The sequence below is a fragment of the Lampetra fluviatilis genome, chromosome 10, assembly GCF_964198595.1.
Source record: "Lampetra fluviatilis chromosome 10, kcLamFluv1.1, whole genome shotgun sequence".
Taxonomy (NCBI): Eukaryota; Metazoa; Chordata; class Hyperoartia; order Petromyzontiformes; family Petromyzontidae; genus Lampetra; species Lampetra fluviatilis.
Window position 1 is genome coordinate 7232357 of NC_136284.1, and position 23324 is coordinate 7255680.

The following is a 23324-nucleotide window of genomic DNA, read 5'->3' on the forward strand; positions in this document are numbered from 1 at the left end:
CCTCGGTTTTAGAAGGGTGGAATTTATGTACGGCGCTTCTGTTACTTGAGTCAACAATGCAACGAATTTAGACTTCAACCAAAACAAAGGTAAAATGTGCAGCCCTGACATTGCTTTTTCATGTGACTGCTGCCAGAAGCCCCTTCACTGGCGAGTCTGAATTGGTTGATGTAGTATGCCAAGTAAAAAAATCAAATTTTTGGTTATTCTGAAGCTCACCTACATCTTTAACTGGTCGGAGGTGTACGGCCAAAATGTTTATCGGTAAAGGTGCATCCCTGCAATTGCTTGCTCACGCCACTGCTGGCAGAAGGGCCTCAACGAGAGGAAACTCTGAAGACAGCCCCAAATCGAGGGGATGTAGTCCTCCTCCTCCTCCACGCTGACCTGACATCTTAGAGGACGAAGTATTACCCACACTCGCCAACAACAACTTGCCCATCAACTAACTGTTATTGTTTGTCTTGCATCACATTGGGATTTTTGCACACAGCGTTGTAATACGGTGGGGTTTTTTCTGGAAGATGTGCTGGTTTATCCAGGATGTTTCTGTTGCGCGTCGTCGCTTTAAAGTGTCCTCTGTTCATATTTAGTTTGTTGCGGTTGCACCCGACTCAAGAGCCGCATGGCTCACAGGGCCATACCTAATAAATGAAACTTGTGATGAACCCGTTTATACTTCTGGGTGGACCGAGGGGGTGGGTGGGGTAATTTAACGAACTTGCTACATAGTTTTCAAATGCGATGGAGAATTGGGCAGTGTACTGGATTCGTATTGTTCCAGGTGAAACGAAGACGGCACTTTCCCTCCGAGCTCCATCCCGTCACCACAGCGGCTTCTCCAAAACAAATGATTAATAGCTAAACACACAAACGAACGAAGAGGGACGACTCAACGTTCAAATAATTCGAAAGGAAGATCTCGTCCCTGTCCTGACGGCTGTGCCCTGCGTTTCCCCACAGATGGATCCGGTGCAGAAGGCGGTACTCAACCACACGTTTGGGGTTCCCACGCCACCCAGGAGGAGGCAGCTCATCACCTGCAACATCTGCCAGCTGCGCTTTAACTCGCAGGTCGAGCACCGTCGTCCCCGTCGTGTAAACGCAGCAGGCGCACGAGGCGCGCAGCAGGCGCACGAGGCACGCGCCGTCGACTCGACGATTCGCCGTCGCTTAGCCGACGACGACGACGACGTAGCACGGCGGCGCGTTCCCCTTGTTCGCTCTGCTAAACATTGACTTGTTCTCCAGATTTTTTTGTTTTGTTTTAAAGCATTCATTGCTTCGTTGGCTGCCCGTATTATTATTATTATTATCGCGTAGGACAAAGGAGACTGCTCCACTAAATAGAGCATTGATCTCTTTCAGCGGCCGTCTCGGCAGGGGGATGCTCGCGCGCGTGCGCTACAGCGCACGCTCGTTTTTTGTTTTCTGCATGCAGCGCGCATGAGTTTCCCATCAGTTATCTAGCTTAATAGACACGGAGAAGATCGATATGCCAATTTACTGTCAAACCAGAAGATGCTCCCAGCTCCAAGGTGGTGGGGGCAGGCGGGTGGTGTACGATCAGGCGAGGTGTAAAAGGAATCTGGCTTCTTGACTTGTGCACTCATTAAATAAATCGCAAGTCACGGGAGAGTGCCCGCCTAATGAAATGGAGGAACAAGTTGCGTAAATCTGTTGATGTCTTTGAACTTTGACGTAAAGGACTTATTTTTTTTAATACTTACTCTCTGTTTTTTATATTTTTTATTGAGGATTCCATTTTGCTGTCATCGCTAGTCCCTAAAAAGATTTTGGATATCGGCTTGTCCAGTTAAAATACCCCATTATAATGGAAGGTCAACGATTGGCGATGAGTTGATGGCTTAAGAGGCACTTGGAGGCACATTATTCCTATCACAGCACCTCATTAGCGGGCGGAGAGAAGTCTGGCAGACGCAGCAGGAGGGGATAAAACAAAGTGAGAGACACTGGCTCCTGCTAAGTGGTAACAGGAACATAAACCTCTCCATGAAATGAAAGGAAGAAAATTTTAATAATTAAGTAATGTTGTGCAGGGACCGATTTTGGTATGGGAGGCAGGACATTGTGGGGTTTACATTCGGAATAGCGATAATAATTGTGCACGGCACCGTGAACACAAATGTAAGGCAAGTATTCATTTTTGTGTGACTTTAAGGCTGCATCATCTTATGCCACACACAAAACAAAATTCTGAATATATTAGACATCGCAAACTGATGTGCGGTCCTTCGACGGTCCATCGAAACCTATTCTGTTCACAAAACGCAATGTCTGCTCACAGGGTGGTGAATTGCAGTGTTTTACTACAAAGTCCTTGTACGACCGAACAAATGACCTGCTCCCCCAGGGAAATGGGCGGCTTGGGTTGACTCATCTCGTCAGCCTGGCCATTTTCCTACGCAGTTTGAGTTGTCAACATCAAGGCCTGGCCGCCCGAATGAGCGGAACAAAAGCATCGGCGGCAGAGCCTGCTGCGTCGCAGTCAGACACACACACACAAGCCGGCGTGACGGGTGATGATGCACTGTGGCGAACAGCAGGCTGAGCTGGCAGGCTGACAGCATGCGCGGGGGGGAACAGAGACCACATATGGGCATTTAATTACGGCTGTCAGTTTAATAAAGTTTTTAAAGGATCCTCGCAGAGATAGGCTTTTCTGGATTGATTCTGCCCTCTGAGGTTTTCACGCGCGCTCGGTGCGGTTCTGACAAGGGCTCCACCGTTTGCCGGTTGCGCTCCGCGTGTCACGCGGCTGAATGTACGGACTGCAGATAACATACCGCTGCCCGACCGCTGTCAGGGAATTGGCCGTAAGCTGCCGCAGCGATTGCGAGATATTCTTAAATAACGTTGCATGTCGACTGATAATTGTCATCTCCATTGAGACCTTCCGTCTCAATGGCTTTTCACATGCTTCAACAATAAAGGATGTCTGTATAGGTATGTGTATATATGTACGTGCATTGAATTATACGCGTGTGAATGATTTTTTATTATTAGTTATGTATGTATGTATGTTACTTATACGCTGCTTTTCATTTCGGACCATGCGAAGAAACGAGATGTGCAAAGCAAACAACAGATAATCTAAACGACAGATAGTTAACTGAGACAGTAAAAAATATATAGCAGCCAGTGCAAATAATGTGTTTGTGAACAGCACAAACCAGTCCGTATTTACGAGACAGAGAACCAATTCTTGAACCGAACCCTGCCCGCGAATCGTGACAATTAATCGAATTACTAAGCACATGCTGAATTGACGAATGGATTCGTGGCTATTAATTCATTCGTGGGCGAGTTGCTGATGAACAAAGTACCAAACTGACAATCACTTATCAGATTCTCGCTAGAAGATGTGGTCTTGTGTGCCCTTGATTCTGAGACATCTGTGCCTTCAATGCATGTGGGAAAACCTGGCATCGCTGTTTGGGGGGAAAACATCTTGAAACGTGATTGCATTTTTATGTAATATTAATCTAGATTGCACTGTACTGTTCTGTAAAACAAAAAAACAATTATCGTCTTGTCTTCTAGAAAACGACTCGTATTTTTGTGACAATTCCATCATTGACTCCAGCATTGCAACCAGGAATTGAACGGAGGACTTGTTTTTCCTGCTGCCAAACGGGTGGGGATCTCCAAGCGCAATAGCTGCAATTTCAGGAAAGTGCCACGTTTTGAAGCCATCGGTGTTGTCATTATGGCACCATTACTCCATCCCCGCTTCCCTGCTGCTGCTGCTGGCCGGCCTTCGCTACGCCCCATTCCTTCAGTTCTCCCCGTAGCTCTAACCTGCTGCTGATGGGGGTCACAACGCTGTTTATTTTCATTACCGCAGAACCCCGCAGGCAACGCTACAGTCCCGCAAACGCAGCGCACACTTTGCATGGAATATTAATTGCCTACGATTTCAGAACGCTGGCTGCTCGTACTTTGTAGAAGAATTTGACACGCACAAAATGTGTTGCTTTGACGTATGCACTCTCTTCTCTCTCGCTTTGATTTAATTACTGTACCATGATATATTTTTTTATTACGAATTGCAGCTTAATTGCGGTGACAGTATTAAGAGTCATACGTTGTAATTAAACCAAAATTATGAATGCAACATGGGCAAACACATGCTCACGTTCGCTGCCACTTTCATATTGAAATATTTTTTTACGGTAGTGTTGTACAAGAGGCCAAGCTTCAGTGTGCATGGGTGTTTTCACAATAAGCCAAACATTGATGTAGGAGGCTTGTTCCCCTGGGGAGAAATTGATGTGACCGGCTGTCAGTTTGACGTTATGGAGCGAGGAATCATTTGGGGTGCCGCCTCTGCCAGGGTGGCTGACTCGGGAATGCGGAACTAGGAAGCCGCTGGGGCATGAAGTCAAGTAATTGGTTAATTATTACCGTGTAGATTCCACCCTCGATCAATAATAATACAGTAATAATAACGATCGTCATTATTACTGAAAATAAACCCGGTCTGTAATACATTAATGGTAATTTCAACGTGTTTGCCTTTCATGTTTTTAAATCGTCTGCATTTATTTGTGTTGATTGTGCTGCGAATTAGATGCTTAGCTCGGGTGAATGTCCATGGATAGCGCTGTAAGACAGCATAAAAGCAATAACAATCCTAAAAACAATTTACATGGTGATGATGATGAGGATGCATTATTAGGTACTGGATTCCCTATTTAGTGACATCATAAGCTATGTGATTTTTTTTATATAACACCGTATAAAATAAACCTCCAGGATAATCCGAAGCTTTTATGCTTTATCAAGAGCATGCAGGCATACAGCTTGAATAAAGGAATACACTCGTTCACATTATTAAAGCAATCAAATCAAATGTCAGGGTACGTTCTAGTATCCTGGCTTAACTAATATTGACTGACATCACTATCCTTTGTCTCTAACATGCTGCTTTCCATAGGCCAAAGTAAGCGTTATAAAGGTAGGCTGCAAACCTTTGAAGGGAAGCCACTGAAATATTAATATAAATGGAAAAATACGTATTGCAGTTGGGTCAAAGATTTATTTTGTATATGCAGAGCTGCATTACGTACTCGAAGCTATCCAGTCGAAGTACTTTATGTTTTCCCACTGGCATGTTTATGATTAACAGCTGGCATAAACGGAGCAATTTAGACACGTTATTATTGCAGTATTTTAATTATATTCCAACTTTCAGGCCATTGAAGCACTTACCAAAGTAATACACTCCGTTTTATGTAAAAAAAAATTGCGTTTGGCAAACATAAGCAGTTACGTCCGTCAAAATATACGGTGCAATGCGTGTGCGTTTGAAAACGTCAAGACAAAGCAGACTTGGCGAGCACTCACTCGTCGGTACATGGCCGAGCAATCCGATCCAGAGCTCGTGTGTGGGTTTACTTGCCACGTATTCTAGAACACTCGAACATACATCTGGGGAAACATTAAACTATATTTATTGGAAGGCGACAATATCCAGATACTTGCAATGTACACATGGGTAATTTTTTCTCGGTAATCTTTACAATGTGTGCGTTTTGAAATCGATATTATTTCTAAATACACGGCATATGCATTTGAAGGTATTTCCGCAATCCGTCATTTCCAGTGACAGTATTGTCCAAATTGCGTGTATTTGCTAATCCAACGAAATGCATGAATTTCGCTCCGTTTTCTTCCGGCGAATGCTGTGTCGATAGCCAAGCCTGTGGATGCTCGTGGCTCAATAACGCAGCAACGTTGCGCCTCCTAAATTAGCCGTCAGCAGGTGCGGCCTGCTCAGTGCTGCACTTTGTCTGGCAAGCCGAGCCACAGCCCCGCCGCCGCACGCAGCAGCAGCACTTATCTCCTGCCTCCGTTCGGCTAATTGAGGGCACCGCTGAGCCAATCATTAGGTACAAGCGCCGCACATCCGTCACGTTGACTGCAGATTGCGCGGTTTTACTGCAGCGCTGGCACCGAAGCTGAAGCCATTCTTGACGAGTCTGTCACCTCCCCTCCACAGCTGCATTCTGCACATCGACCCGATTAACAGATGTGCAAGGCCTAATCTAGGGGTTTTCAAATGCGTGGGTCAAGTTCAGTGGCATAGCGTGGTTGATATGGGCCCTGCTCTACTTACGATGGAGATGCGTTACGACGACCCCATCGTAAGTCGAAAATATCGTAAGTCGAAGATGGCCTCGCCTACCCAGGAGTCTTAAAGAATGGTGATAATTTAGCAAAACAGAGCAATTTATAGTACCGTACTGTATAAACTATATACTGTATGTATTTATTAATTAGAATACTGTATTGCACAGTAAAATGTAAAGTAATAAAAACATGGTAAATTCTTAGCCTACCTATATGAACTGCAATTTAATAGAAAGCTTTTTCAGGAAACAATCCTATCCGCTATAAAATCTTTTAACATTTACTGAACGTATCGTATCGTGGTAGCCTTGAAATGAAATCGCTAAAGCTATGTATCATGCATGCATTGAACGTATCGTAACGTATCATATTGTACTGTACTCACCAAGATTCTGGCCGTCGTCTGCATACTTGAACGATGTTAGGTTGATAATTGTTTTTTTACCCTTCTATCTGGCAACAAAACTGACACCTTTTGACGTCATCTGGTCCAACCCATGTGAGACTAGGCTCTAAGGAAAGCTGTCTCGGGTGTGGACCAATCAACTTCAAGGACAGTGCATACATTATCAGAGTTATTTTTTTTAGCATTATGACTGCAGGTATTGTGGTCTATGCAAACATGACTCCTTGTAAAAAAAAGTGTCAGTTTTGATGCCAGATAGAAGGGTAAAAAAACAATTATATTTTTTACTGGCAAATGAGGTTCCAATGGTGTCGCTGTTAGGTTGTTGATGGCAATTTTGTCGTATCGCTATCGCCATCGTAAAATGGAAATGTCGTAAGTCGGTCCATCGTAACTCGGGGACTACCTGTAATTGAAATGGACCACCGATACAATATCCCCTCCTCCTGCCAACACCTGAGCCCCTTCCAACTCGTGGGCCCCGGTGCAGGTGTGCTGCCTGCACACCGTAGCTGTGCCGTTGGTTCGCATGGCCAAGGAAGAATTGTGGAGGGGGCTCTGGGGAGCTGTAGAGGAGTCTCAATTACCCCAAAAATGAACGATGAATTGATATGTGTAACGTAACCAAAGTGAGCAGCTGGATGAGATGTTTGTGTGCAAGCCAGTTTAGTTGTTTTATTGAGTGTGTTGGGTCCGAGTTGTGGTGTTTATCACGTATAATGCACCTTGGGGTGCACTATTCTAAGAAAAGAGGGGACATAAATATGAGGTATGCAGTCACTTACTCCCTCACCTCTCACCCCTCTGATCAATTCGATAAATTGCCCTTATTTGAGGTTGTGCTTCGATTTTATAATTGGTTATTATTTTGTCTTGTTTATACTACCATGTCTACAGTCCCTGCCTTCACGAACCTGCACTCATCAGCATGGAGAAGTATGGTCAAATTAATCCCCACGACCCACATGGTGTGGGGTAGCCGTTATTCAGCAGTGGATTGACGCATTGATTTAATGGCATGAGCACAGATGGAGAATATGGTGGTGGGTAATTCTCAGGTGTGGTTGACGGGTGTGCGGGGTCACAGCTGTAGTTATTGTTTTGTACCCACACGTCTCATTGTCCTACCACTCCGTGCCATTCCCCTGATCTGTGTGTGCTCAGGTCCAACGGCATACGCTACCATTAGTGAGTAGGGCCCTCACAGACAGGATTGTGGTTAAGATCCGGCATTGTTTCTTCATGATAGCTGTGGAGAAAATCTGGTTATTGTGTTGAATCCAGTTCTATCCTGCTCTCATCATTGAACAGCGGATGGACAAAAGGGCTTTATCTGCTTGGTTCTTTCGGTAAAGTCACGTAGAAGGGAAAAAAAATCTGAATTCAGACGCTGTCTTTCCGACAGACCTGTTCTTCACCTGAGGACGGCTGCTTGCGCTGTTGCCGAAACGTCGAAATAATAAAATAATTTTTATTATTTTATTATTTCCCTTCTACGTGACTTTACCGAAAGAACTAAGAAGATGAATCCCTGCAGTCACGAAAGATTTAAATCGACAAAAAGGGCTTTCCATATACAGTATATCATAAGTAGTACTATGTGTATGTGGTAGTTAATACTTGTACTGCCTGTGTTGATTGTCACAGAACCAGGCCGAGGCTCACTATAAGGGCAGCAAGCATCTCAAGAAGATGAAGACGGCCGAAGCTGAGAAGGTGAAGCAAGGACCCCCGCCTGCCGTGCCAGCAGCCCTGGGACCCCCAGCCCTGAGCCACAGCGCCAGCCCAGCAGGTGACTGCAACAGGCCCAGGTTTTTTTGGAGGGAGGGAAGAATATTTTCCTGGGACCCCAAACTCCAGAGGGACCCACGGACAAAAATATGCAAAGAATAACAGGACGGTTTATTGATATTATTGTTATGTTTGCATCGGTTCGAAAAAAAATTGTGGTTCAAATCTACTTTCTTTATTAGTAATGATTTTCCATGGATTGGCATTTACTTGGATTATACGGTAGTGTGCATCTAACCGTTGCTGAAACTGGTTTGTAATTTTTATTGTATAATACACACAGTTTGTTGTTTACGCTGGAGTGTGTGCTGGTAGCGAGGGTGGGAGATTGTGCGCGTGGGAAACGAACCCTGCAACCCGGGGTTGGATTCCCGCTCATGGCCACAACCAGTGACGATTATCTGAACCCATCATGGGCCTCCCCTAGTTCGACTCTGCCTCAAATGAGTACCCAGTGTGGTGTATACACAAAGCCACTGGGGAGACAAAGGCGGCCGGGCAAGGTGCTGGCCACCCACCCCCTCGTGTCCTTTTCCGGCCTTCATAGGTGCTCGCAAACAACACTTGCTCCAACAGTTCTGTTAAGGCTATACCGGGGATCGTTGTCTTTAGAGGAAAGGAGATGGGGGGATGAGAATTTTCTGCTCTAGTGTCCAGGGGAAAAGATACCTGAATTGCAGCAAAGTGGTTACATCATTGTCCTGTTGGCAAGATACATCATTGTTCCAAGAACCACTCCTCAGTCACGAGTTAATTATGTGATCTTAATGAAATAATGCATGAGACATGATTGATGCCTGACTGTGATTTTGTATTTAGAGTGGAATATGGGGACCACAATTACAAACCGATCATGTCATGATTTTATTTGCTTTCATTCGAGTGTTCAAAGGACAGGAGGTTAAAAGGATTGAGAGAATTCACTTGGCCTGCACACAGACCCCGACCATCTTTGTCTGTTCCTTTTGTTGTTACACGGGGGCTCTGATGATTAATTCACCGTGGCTTGTGATTGTTCGTGGTGCGTAATTGCCGCACGAAAAAAGAAGAATGGGTCATTGTAACATCGTCAATGTTACATTGACCTGAATAATTGTGCGGCACCAGTACGTTCGGAGAATAACTGAACATTTGGCACAGACCTATGCAATGCGATTCAGGGCAAGCGTCTTATGAACCACGTGTTTGTGTATTAAACACAAACGCTTGTGTAAACTCTATAACAATATCGCTCAAAGGACGCTGCCTCAAATGGTAAACCGGTGTTACTCGGTGTCTATTTATACCATACATGTGGCGAGGTGCTAACATAACTAATTGAATCTGTCAGTTGTCACATTTTTTCTGCCTTTTAGATGAGCACGTGTCATGGACATGTGAGCAGTTTGCCGGGGAGGGGGGCTGTGTTCTATAACTTCCGGTGTCTTATCGTACATGTGTGTAACACGTATGTGGATTATGTTTTCACGTGGTCAAATCAACCCTTTTTGTTTGCATGCAATGTTCACTTGTTACGCACTCGAAATGAAGGACGTGGGCAGCTGCTCCAAATCGAGGGCAAACACATTGATTGTGGTCAATCTTTGGGTCCTTTACCTGTAAGATGCAACAGCACGTGTGTCACACACGGCAATCCTCAACCGAGTCGCCATTAACCACGTGACTGGTGTACCAGTCCGGTTAATCAATAACCCTGCCAGTCACCCACCCACAAGCCCAACTCAGTCATCGCATGCTGGTGTACACACGTGCATTGATGTACTGCACAGCACATGAGGACTTTCACAAAACCACACTTTACTCCATTGCTGCACGAGGAAATTATTAAAAGAGTGGTCCATTCCTAATGTGCCACACACTGTTGCCAATCGTCTTTGAGAGGCACGCCGCTGTTCTGTACAATTCAGCACGCAGCAGAGGTGCATTTACGTGATGATTGTTTCTGTTCGGTATGAATGTCTCCTGGTGGAACCAAACCGTGCCACTCTTTTTCAGCGTTGCGTCAGGAGCAAACAAAAACTGGTCCAAAAGGCACGTGACAAGTGTTTCTGTTACATCAGCAGTGCATGGCTTACCAGCACCTCCCCAGATGCCCTTGTTTCTGCCACAGAATGAAAATAAGGCTCAGAAGATTTCTAATTCTTGAGCTGCTTGATATTTTTAGGATGAGTAACAGCGCCGACTTCACACGTTCAAGCACGCACTAGTAAAGCGTAAAGGTGCAGCCCTGGAAATGCTTACTCATGCCCCTGATCACAGAAAGGCTTCCACCGACGGGAACTCTTGAGAGCTTCGCTGGAGGGTATGTGGCATACTCTATCACTTGGAAGAGGTGGGAATACCCACACTTGACCCCACCATGCATAACCTACCTATCAACTAAATGTGGTGTATTTATACTGTTGGGTGGATAGATGCAGGAGGAATGTATTACATCCATTGTTACAACTGCTGTGTCGGGAAATCGAACTGGCGACCTCTGCATTGCAAGACCGTTGTGTTGACCGTTACAACTGGGAATTTTATTGTCGCCGACATTCACGTTGTTGATGTTGCTCAAGTTGTTTCCCGTCGTAGCCGTCAGCGGTGCTGCCTTTGCCATTGCACGTGCAGCAAGGTAATGGCGCAGTCGGTTCCTGAATGACACCGCAATCACCGTAAGCCGGTTTCATTCGCCACCGTGCAAAGCGATGGCACTGAGAGTGAGTGTCTGGCACCGCGCCTGCCGCGCCTCCCCCCCCCCATCTCAAGGTTGACTGAGCTGGAAATGAGCACTTGTCACTGGGCATGTTTACCGAATGTTGAGGGGGCGTGTGTGGTCTGCAATAGATCTGGCCCGTGTGTGTATGTGTAGTAGTATGTATGTTGATCTTCCTTCGCACCCTACATAGCCAACCGTGCTAATCGGAGGTGCGGGTTCTCATCTCATCAGCGGCACAGCTGTCGAGTGTGCAGGCGATGCAACTGCACTGGTGCCCACAGACCAGAGGCACAGGCAGCAGGCAGGTAAAAAGGGAGGGGAATTGGAAAGGGGGCCCCATTTCATTCCTTGCACCGGCGCCCATGCCAATGATGCTACGCCACCGCTCGTCATGTGCCACTTCCTTCTAAATGAATGCATCGCAAGAGCGTTTAACCCTTAAGTCGTGCAGACGTTTGCTGAATTGAGATATTTAGCTGTTTCTGCCTTCTTATATGGGTGCGTATGTAATTGTGTATGTTTATAATGTGATGCGAAGCGACAGTGCAGTGGTTAGGGCACTGCACTGTGAACCCGGTGACCTCGATTCATTCCTGGCTGTGGGTAAAATCGGTGGCAAGTGGTGTCTGAATCTTCCCTCTCCTTGGCTGGCTCAGCCTTATGTGAGCACCTGATACGATGAGTCAACATCGGCACTGGGGGACGCAAAGGAATCCAGTGTGGTCTGTCCACACCACTCGCTTGTGTGATGTTTAGGCCTTAATAGGTGTTTGCTAACAGCACCTGCTGTTAGAAAACACCTGATGGTATGTATAATGAGGGTATGCAATCCAGAGTGAGTAGTGTTAACCCATCTTGTAAAAAAAACATAATAATATGCAGTCACCTAGAACCTCAGGTGTGCCCATGACAGGGTGCTGACATTTTTAAGAGCCTCTATAAAGCCTGTCTCTCTGCATCAACCAACAACAAGCCATCACTCTTTTGTTCACCCTAACTTGTCCATCTTTTACATTTCCTATGCAGGGTGTAGAAATCATCTGCTGAGGAAATGATTTGCATTGATTTAATGACGTTACTTTACCGTGTTCCTTTCTTAATAATCAACCGTGTGAAATCTTCAAATGCAGACTTTTAATTTTTATGGTAAAGATTGATTTCAAAATTGCCCTTTGAAGTGTGAAGCTGTATTCATCAATTGATGGTTAACACATGGGATTTTGGATTAGCCTAGCTGTTTCAGTGGAGATCCATGAGTAATTGTGCATTTAAGCCCCTCTGATAAAATTGGTTAGATTTTTCGGTTTATTGATTTTCATCAAATGTATTCAATTTGCAGAGGGAAAAAAAACTGCCGAAGAGGATTACAGATTCCTTTTGTTCAGGAAATGTAGACATCGAGAAATAAAATAAAATATAGTGTTGTACAGACCTCCGGCACTGTTTCATGATGGCCTCCCCATGCCACATTAGTAATGGCAGTTATATGACCATACTTCTACAAATTGATCAGTGTGGGTTGATAAAAGTAGGGTGGCCCTGGACTGGTCCAGATATCAGACGAAATACATTTTAAGCATGGCCGACAATTGAACTCAGGTCTTCGGATTCATAGAGCAGGACATGAAACCACTGCGCCACTAAAAATATATGTGCCATATATAGTGTACAAAAATATATAGTTCATAAAAAAAACATGAGACGAGTGCATATCAAGCAGATCTCTCTTCAATTTGCTAATTAAAGATGGAAGAGTGACATTTTAAAGAATTACATTTTTTTACTTTTCTTTGTTCCTTAAGAAGACACTCAATTATCTGTTACATTATCCACTCACCATCTGTTCATGAGCTTTAGGTTTATGGCATGTCATCCCCATCTAGTGTCTGAAGCTGCAGTCTTGGCTAGTGACAAAAGGCCAACCAGGAAATAATTTTCTCCTGACACGCAAGAACGACCTCTAATATTGTTTACACTTTGTTGCCTGATGCCATATTTCTTGAGGACAGTTCTCTACCCACAGCGATGCCCCCCACCCCACCCCAATTGGCGTATTAGCACGGAGCACGGTGGGCACAATTTCTCTTCTGGTAGAACGATTCCAGCAAAAAGGCGGCGAGTCGAAGTGCCTTCGTATACACTCCGTGGCAGGTCAAAAGTTATCCGCCAGGACAACAATTGGGCACAGCGCCCTTCATTGTGGGGTTGATTTGCGAGCGGTGCACGCGATTGATGGAATTGACATCACAGGTACAGCTGAGCGCACGCAGTTCTGGTTCCCTGGAACCATATTTCATGCGCGTTCCCGTGGTGAATCATAATTTATTTTCCATTATTCTAACTGCACTGATGTTCACATATTTAACACTGTCGCTGCTTTGCATAAAATATTTCAGGAATGTATAGGGTTGTGCAGGTCATGAATATGCATTTTAACACCTCGATAAGTCTCATTTCCTGATTTTTTACAATGCAGATTTAAAAACGTAATTTTCACCGTAATTTGTATTTATTTATTTATTATTCCCGAGCATCAGCCCAAAAATAGCAAGCGGTCAGCAACATTGTGTGGACGCCGCAGTGTTGCAGTGGCTAGCCACACCAGTTCGGTCTGCGGGCGGGAAAGTTGAACGTTTCTTGATGAAATCCCCCAACCCCGCAGTTTAAATGAGTACGCCTCAATTAGTCAGTCGTCGCCTATGGTTTGGCAAAGTGTGGATACTTTTGCTTACTCATCTACACTGGCCAGTGTAGTAAGCCAAAATGCCCTCTGGAGCCCCATCTAATAGAGGTAATTCTGTCGTAAAATTATTGAAGTCATTCTGCCAGGAATTGCGTGGCAAAGACATTGCAGCGCTGCGCCGTTATCTTTTACTCGCGCTGTTCATGCACGTGCGAAGTTCTTGCAGTTACTCAGTCCTAGGCAAATCAAACAGCACAAAACTAAAAAGCAAAAGCTGTGAGCCAATTTTGACATGCAAGCAAGAAATTGCACCTTTTATCTCTTGCCTGATTTTGCGGTCCAATCAGCCTTGCCTTTAATTTACCTGCCCCCCCCCCCCCCCCCCCCCCACGGTGTGCAGACCTAAGCAGTCAATCGTCCTCGCTGAGCCAACTCAATGGGGTCATCAGCCCGGAGCTGGAGACATCGCTCCCAGCCGCCGTCGCCGTTGCCGTCGCAGAAATCAACGACACATCCCCGGCGAGTGACGCGGCATTCCCGCAGCCGCCTGGCCCCACGGTCCCTGCCACCACCGCCGCCGACGGCCCTCCGTCGTCCGAAGAGGGCAAGGGTCAGCTGTTCTGCTCGATCTGCAAGCTGGCCGTCAATTCCCAGTCCCAGCTCGTGGCCCACAACAATGGTGAGACGCTGCCGCAGCAGCCGAACTTGGCTCTGCACGGGGATCCAGGCAGCAACCCCTGTAGCGCGTAACCTTGTGTAAGGAGGGGGGGGGGGCACAACACCATCAATATTTAATTAACAAACGTTCATGGTTAAATAGAATGATTAATGATATGATCTGATATTGGTTGTCATGCAATTCTGCGCTAGCTCTCAGCAACTATGTCCATCGAGGAAAGGCTGCAGCACTCATCGCTTAATTTGTACTAATTGTACTACTGCAAACAGTTGTTTTACTTCACCATAAGAATTTAGCAAGAGGGATGTGCTCCCCCCCCCACCCTCGCCACCATTGATGCTATGGGTTTGCCAAGCAATGTGGTACGCGTTAACGCGCACAGAGATTCCAGTATTGAATCCAGATACCATCTGGTGTTAGAGCCGCATTGTAATTGGCACCAGGATGTGATGTAAAATGTAATGCAACGTACAGCCCTTTTTCAATCCACTGCTACAATTATGGCCTTTCCACATCGTGTCGGTCATGGGAGTTGTCTGACCATACCTCGCCACGATGCTCTCCAGATTGCTGTCCTGGGAGGACCCCACGAGGGCTACAGACCGAGCCGTACGGTGTTCCCCATACTGGACAAACCTATGACTTTTGGTGGCAGGACGTAAGAAGAAAGTGAATCAGAAAAGGCAGGATACTTTTAGCTATAGCTCGTCACTGATATAAGGGCGTGGCTTGGGAACTGAATTCGGCTTTCCCGGGTTCACAACACTGTTTGTTAACCGCTGTGACATTGCTACCACCCCATAATGTAGAATAGTCGTGTTTTATCTATGGCACCCTATTTTTTAAAATCAATAATAGTGTTATTATAACAGCGTTTGACCTGAAGTGTTTTGTGGAAATTAGGATATTTATGCAGCATCCAAAGAGCCAGAGAAGCATTGATCATAACCTCTCAGTCAGAGGAGGCATTTAAAAAACACACACACACACAAGAGATCCACCGTTAGTTCCAGTAACTTGTGTTGCTGCAGAATGTTCATATGCACGGACGCACACTGACCTTTTCAGCGAGAGTCAGTGCAATGAGCAGTAATTTGGATATATTTTTCTTCGTGTAAGATGTCCACCAACAATGCGTTGTTGGTGCAAATAAGTGTACTTGCCGGAAAGCTTGCTCCGAGGTTATTTTCTTCAATTTGTGTAAAAAGTTGTTACTGACGTGTGTATGGCCCATCAGAGAGGAGGTAAATTGCAGGAAACATGCCCGGTGTTAGTGTCTCTCCGTGGGGATAAAACTGAAAATAACTTTAAGGGTCTTCAAATCAGATGGAAGTGGGGACGCGGGAAGGAAGAGCACCTTTGTTCTGTTAGCAGCATGTGTGAAATAAACAACACAGCTTCTCTGGGGGGAGTGGAAGTGAAATATAAGGTGAGTTGTCCTCAGCTTCCGTCGATTTGACACTGAAGCTTATTAGGATGGCTGCTCTTTCACGCATATTTATGTTTTACTTCACATTTATTTGTGCACTGAAAATGTCGGCCCGGATGCACTGTTTAGAAATGTCACGTTTAAAATATATATATCAGAATGTCGAACGAACCATCAAGATATCTAAGTGCTAAATTACTGTGAATTGCACCTTTTCAGTTTCATTGAAATAATGACTAATAATTTTCTCAATTTCACTATCGTTAGCCGCACGAAATGTCTCGGCTCATTAGCTTTGCAGATCTGTTGGATCACCTATTCTTAGGCAATTATTCTCCCCAGCTGCCTTTCCCGCTTTAAAATTGAAGTTGATCTGGTGGTGCTCGTGCCAGACCGAATGACACTCATAGAAATGAGCCTCCAAGGTCCTTGCAAGGTCGACACGAGGAGTTTAGGAGTTGTCCCGAAATTAAATGATACTATGTGAAAAAATATAAAACAACTATCTGACCCAGCAGGAGAATTGGAGATTAATCTCCAATATTCAAGGTGACTGGGAAACATTGTCTGTCCGTCTGAAAACACTTCATACGCTTTCACAAAAACTACGTAATCCCTACACCATTCGGTGATAAATTCACCACACAGCTCACATATTTCTGTGGAGAGATTTGTTACCTGTCATTTGTGGACTAATTTGGAAACAAAAGTCTATTTTTTTGACGTTTCATTGGAAAAAATAGTGTGAGGCTTCATACGAGCAGGTATAGTGTATGTTAGGTTTAAGCATCACGCTCTATGAATCCTATTTTCCCATAGACATGTTATAAGGGGGGGGGGGGGGGGCTGTACATCACCGAAGAAAAATGAAGTATCATATTTTATTTCGTTATTCTAGCCCTGGATGTACATAATTCGTAAACAAATTTAATACTTAACAATAATATTCTTTCAATTTCGATTGAAAGCTTTCGTGACTACAGGGATTCATATTCTTGGTTCTTTCGGTAAAGTCACGTAGAAGGGAAATAATAAATATGATTTAAAAGATTACGACTTACGAAAATTACGTATTATAATAATAGGTTTTACCCGTTTTGCCAATAACACAGGTGTTAGGATATTTAAACACCAAACAGAAACCTTTTGCAAGGAGTCATGTCTGCATTAACTACACATACTTATGGCAAACATGAAAAAACAATTCTCTGGTAATATGATGCATTGTCTTTGAAACTGATTGGTCTACACCAGAGACAGCTTTCTTTAGGGCCCAGTCTGAAAGTGTTCGGCCAGAGAACGCCAAAAGGCGAACAGCACAAAGACAATGCACTACCAGGGCATTTATAGCTCAGCTATATCATGGGACCTTTCTTTCCAGTATCAGTTTATTGCCAGAAAGGTCCCATGTTAAAGATTACCTAATAACGAGTAACGTCAGGGCTTCTTGAACGCTTCTGTGGGCTGCTTGCAGCAGCACGCACGATGCAGACAAAGGCAGTAGTAGATCTAAGATGGCTCTGCCCAATCCGTGACACTGGGCCCTGCCATCAGGCGGTGACGCCATCAGAAATATATTTTGTTCGTAGAATTGAAAATTATTATTTGTATTTCTAAAAATGTAATGTTACAAATGTTTTTATTTCTTTTTATTGAGCACGTAACTGTGAAACGCATAGGGTAGGTGTGAAGTACGTCCCTAAAAGATGAATCGTGTAACTACAAATGCATGCTATGGGGGGGGGGGGGGGGCGTTATACGAGGAACGCCTGTATTGGTAATTGTTTCTTTATACACATTCCTGTGTGTAGGCAAAACCCCGAACCAAATCTAGGCTTATTTAATTTACTCACTTGCCAGCTTGTTCATTGCTATTCATGCGAGTGTCAATGAGTGACAGCTGTAAGCGAGAATTCCTACCACAAATGGTTGCCAGGTAACAGCAATGGGTTTGACATCTCCAGGACAAGGCAGAGATGAAGAGGCATCACTGTTCCCCTTAAATAGGCCTCATCCTAAAAACTAAACTGACAATGCAATCATATTTAGTTTATAAAGCGTTGATTCATGCAAATCGAATCTCACAATCGCTGAGGAACCACAGACAGTCAAGCTGGAAGGCAGCCAGGTGGTGAGTTAAAACCAATAATTGCCTTAGCTCTGCAGTCATCTATGTATTTAGATGTTTTCAGCCAATGAATAATTTTGGTGTGTCCTTCTCCTGATTATCAGGCTTGCTTGGCGTGTCATCGCACTTGCAGCACCACGTTTTGTTGTCCACTCATTGATATGCTGATTTTTTCTCTAACCCCCCTCCCTCTCTCTGCGTCCGCCCTCCTCTGTCTATTTAAGGCCACCCCACAGAGACGATCACCTCTCTCTGTTGTCTGTGTTGCTCTCTCTATGTATCTTGGTGATGTCTATCTGCTAATGTGTCTGTCTATAGTTTTCTGGTTAGATTTTATGTCGCTATTTCATTGTACCTAATGATGATTGCTTGTGTTGCAATCGAAACGTCGTGTTTAATTTATTATTTTATCTTTAGACGTGACTTAACCGAAAGAACCAAATAATAATGAATGAGTGTTTATGTATGTGGGAGGAAACCGAAGTACCCAGAGAAAACCCATGTGGGCGAGGGGGCAACACGCTATCTCATAAAGAAGGGACAGATGATTGTATTCCGCACTTTGCTGTACCACATTCTCAGAAGGCCTTGGCTACTGGATTGGAGAGAACGTGAAGGGGAGGCCTCATCTTAACAACCAACGTTCAACCTCTTCAGTTATATCTCACCCTAGCAACAAGAGTTCACCTCCACAGAACCACCCAGCAATCACTGCTATGCACTTACATTGATTTTGGCTGTACTGGAGTCTAATGCTAAATTTCCAGTGGACTTTTTCTTTGAATAGGTGTTATCTATATTGTGAAGATGTGCTTGGAAAATTGATAGGATGGTAAACAATATATATGTCAACACGCATTCACCTCATGAACAGAATAAAAACATCAACATGTTTTATATTATATCGATTTATTTAGTTATTTGCGGTGCAGGAGTATTACGCTGAAATAAGCTACATGTGATGGATTCCATCTAATCACAGTTATATTCAGGGCACCGCTGTAAAATCAATGTGTAAATCGCAGCACATGAAAGCAGAAGCCGGTTTTAAAGACAGAAACAATTCTGTTCTGAAAAACGGCAGTACATCAAGTGCCACCGTTACACATGAATACCTTGAGTTTTGGAACTTTAAAAAAATATATTCATATTCGCTGTTAATGAAACTCACTTCAGATCAAGGAGACAAAGCAAATCTTTCGCTTGTCCACTGGTGGCTCAGTGAACCAACAATGACACTTCTCCCACGAATAACTTCCCCTTCTTCTAAAGTTGAAGAAATGTCTCGTGAAAACTTAACACAACATTGCACTGCAGTTCTGAGAGGATGTGATTTTTACTGATTCTAAATTGTTTTAATGTTGAGTTTATGGATGATTAATATTTATGCATTCACTTTGGAAATTCTAACTTCTTTAATAGAGTTTCTGCTTGCGATGTTTCGCAAAGGTGGAACCAGAATGCCTGGAGAAAACCTATATTACAAGACGTAATACTTTAGATGATAAGTATTACAACTAACCATTTTGATTAACGCAAATGCTTCGTGCATTCTTACTCTGGCTTCCTCTCACATGTAATATACTCAATAAGGAATCAAATATTTAAAGCAGATCCCTTCTTAAATGGAGTATTGGCACCTCATTAGGTTCTTGCTGAATAATTTAAGGACACTGATTACTATAAATTGAAAACAACTACATTAACTTGTGATGAAAGTATATTCTTAGGTTTTTTCGGTAAAGTCACGTAGGTAAAACATTAAAATTATTTTATTTTACTTTTATTAATTTTAATGTTTTACCTACGTGACTTTACCGAAAAAACCTAAGAATATGAATCCTTGCAGTCACGAAAGCTTCAAATCTAGAATTGATGAAAGTATGTGAGCAACAGAAAACAATATCAAATAAAAACACAGGCATATGCTTCTGGATTTTCTGGTGTGAAACAGACCCCCATTTGTTTATATTTTGTTATTCCCCACAAACTGCCAAGATAGCGCAGAATAAATCAAATACATTTAAATGCACTGCACTTATTGTGCTGTGTGGTGTTTGTGGATGCCTTTAGCCATTAACACGATGCAGGCCAGCGGCGTTTGTTTATAAAGCCACACCTAGAGAGATCGCTCACATATGTTATGTACTTAAAAGCAATGTATCCTGGCAAATAGGTGTTTTGGAAAATGGCGTCAAATATCACAATCAATTTAATGAGCCAAAATAGTGGTGATGGAACCCAGGTAACATTTGCATTGCCCCTACTAATTAATTATCAGAGGGTGAATTGATTGTGCTGCGGTTCACGCATTTCACTGTGAAACCGGCGACCTGCGTTCCATTTCTGACCATTGCAAGTGGTGAATGATATTTGAACCAGACCTGCCAAACCTGCCCCCCAACCCGCACAGGCCAACATAATCCAACAGTGGCTTGACAAAGGTCTGGGAATTATACTAATTAGCTCTGGGTGGTAATCATATTCCCACACCCTACTGATGAGACGCACACAGTCAAAACCATCGTAGGGTTTGCCTGCTTAACCAAATTATGCTAGAACACATTGGATCAGAAAGGCCCATTGTCTGATTAAATTAAATGAAAAATTAGTTGGGTGACAGTTGGCCTGCCGCTTTTTTGTCAGCTAGCTGGAACACATTCTCTGTCATCCAGTGTTTCCGGAGATGTCTGGACTGGGGTTTATATTATTATTCTTGTGACGGCGACACAGAGTACAGGTTTCCATCCCTTTATGCGGGTTTGGTTTGTGCAATTTTGCAAGAAAAAAAATCCCAAAACATTCACGATACACTTTGAATTCGCTCATATGCTGCTATACGGTCAGACTTGGGGACCACATGTTGTGAACTGTCTGTACTTCTTAGCAGGTAGACGTCTCCTTGTGCGGTTTCGTTTTGTGCGCCCCCCCAACCCCATTTTATTTGGAACACATCTTCTCTTACCGCATAGAGAGAGAGAGAGAAAACCTCTACCTTGTCCGTATATTTAAAACCGACCCTGGTGGCTGTGACAGGTGCGAGGCACAAGGCCATGATGGAGGGGAAGGAGGTGAAGGCGTCGGGCAGACCGTTCCCTCGCCACTCAAGCCGGCATAAAGCGGCCAAAGCTCGCACCAAACTCGGCCCGGCTCCACCGCCCAAAGCCTTCCACTGCCAATTGTGCGACATCAAGGTCAACTCGGAGACACAGCTGCAGCAGGTGCAGTTGTTTATATTCAGCTTTTTTTTCTCTCAAAAATTTTTTTAAGTCACAACTGGGGGGGTCTTTAATTAGCAAATGTGAACGTATTTGTTTTGCATTCGGATGCAGACTTTTTGATATGTTAATGTCTGATTAAAATGGTATTCCGAATCATAACTGTAATTTCAAAGATTGTGTTTTGCTCTTTCTTAATTACATTTAATATGCATTATTTCATAGTCTGCCCTATTATTAATTCATATTTGTAATGTTCATTTAGAATACATGTTCACGTGTTTGTTTAAAAAAAGTGGTAAATTACTGTTATGTGTTCTTTTTCTATACCAAGGTTGTTTTTTCAAGTTTATTGCTTCGTAGCTTTGCACATTTAATTGTCATGCTTCTTGATAGTGATTCCATGCACAAATCCACTGGTCCATTATGTGCCTGAGAGGTGACACAAACCCTATGCAGTGAGACCTTATTGAGTCTCAAAACCCTTTCAGCAGGGTCCTCTTTTGGTGTGACACGAGGTTGATCAGGTGATATACTGACCCTTGTTCGGCCAATCCAATGATCTGGTCCGATTCCATTTTTTTTTTACCACAAAATGGTACACCCCCTAATTTAAATACAGCATAAATAACTGTGCGGTTGTAATTTACCTGTGTGCAACAGCACATGGCCAGTCGGAAACACAAGGACAAGGAGGCAGGGAGGCCCCCAAAGCCAAAATTCAGCCCCTACAACAAACTCCAACGACGCCAAGGGACACATCTCGTGGTGAGATTGACACCAGCATTTTTGTTATTTGCTTCCACAAGAGAATTGAATATAGGTGTGTCTCACTTAATGGGCATTCTCTCTACGAGAATTCAGCTTAACGAAAATTTTAAAATTAGACTAATTTGTTCGCCAAACGAGCAAATGCTCACATTACGAGCGGAGACTGATCGAACAAATGCGTTCCGTGGTGGCAGGGGGCACACTGTGCCCTCCAGCTGTTAGTTTACCAGTTGTCCTGTGCTGAGTGTGCACGTGATTCGCCATGTGGGGGAGGGGAGCCTTGTGGTGGCACTGTAATGGGTGGATGGGTGTACAGGCACCTGCAAGCACTGCGGTTCTTCATGTGTGGTAAGTGTTACATTTGATGTTTTATTACTTCATTTAAAAATTATAATTAATTTGTATTTCTCACGTAAAAAAAGTTGTTTAAGACTGGAACATTTTGTGGCTGAAACGTAACTCGGCTTTTAACATGGTAGCTAATGGGAAAACGATGATCGTTTAATGAGGTTTCACTTCGCTAGAAATGTTCGCGGAACGTATTTTGCTCCTTTAGCGAGACATGCCTGTAAAACTAGTATAAAATGTGACCGGTTGATTCCAAATCAGGTATACAAAATAACCCACATTGTATATTTCGTACGTTATTTATTTGTGTAGTCAATGTAATTCTGCGAATTTGATCTCTGAGGGCCAAATGTTCACCATCTATTAGTAGCACCAGGCATTGGTGACGGATGAAAATGCATATGTTTGGCTAACCGCAGACACCGCTTAAGCGAGAACCCATTTGGAAGACAGTGACAAAACGGTAATGAAGACCTCTTAATGGGTTTTCCGAGGTGCGCGGTTCATTGTCCGAAGACTGAATTTTAATCAACATAAAGGCAGCCATGGAAAGCTGGCAAGCGTTAATCGTAAATACTTATGCGCATAAAACCAGTCTGCATGTAATTGCTAACCGCATGTGGCACAACCATAATACCACGTGTGTGTGTGTAATGCAGGGGTTACTAAAACAGCTTCCCATATTAGTATTGTGTTACTAAACCCTTACGACTGTAAGCAATTTGGTGACTGGGCATTGCAGGTGTATTCCATTTCTGTCCGATTTTTTACTCAGATTAGAAATAAAATCTGGCTACAAGTTTGGATTCTCATAAATTCAGCCCGGTTGTTGACTGGCTGCTGGAAGAAAAATCAGTTTCTGTCCAAATTCGATCCCTACGTCAATATTGCCCAGACACTCGGTGTGTTTTATTATGCGCCGCCACTACCGCCACTACCGCCACTACCGCCACAAACCCTTAAAAGCATTCACGGCCGGCAGTTAGAAAATAAGAACGGGAAAGCCTCGGTGTA

General features: G+C 43.9%; 1 protein-coding gene across 3 annotated transcripts in view; it reads left to right on the top strand.

The window, feature by feature from the left end:
• The window catches only part of LOC144934512 (zinc finger protein 385D-like), a 49128-nt gene that overhangs the window by 18781 nt on the left and 7023 nt on the right, over window positions 1–23324 (top strand). For all 3 annotated transcript variants that reach the window (XM_078860357.1, XM_078860356.1, XM_078860358.1), the window contains exons 3-7: window positions 964–1074; window positions 8210–8354; window positions 14138–14416; window positions 21010–21194; window positions 21855–21959. In XM_078860357.1, the coding sequence (XP_078716483.1) occupies window positions 964–1074; window positions 8210–8354; window positions 14138–14416; window positions 21010–21194; window positions 21855–21959 (825 nt within the window). The remainder of the gene's footprint in view (window positions 1–963; window positions 1075–8209; window positions 8355–14137; window positions 14417–21009; window positions 21195–21854; window positions 21960–23324) is intronic.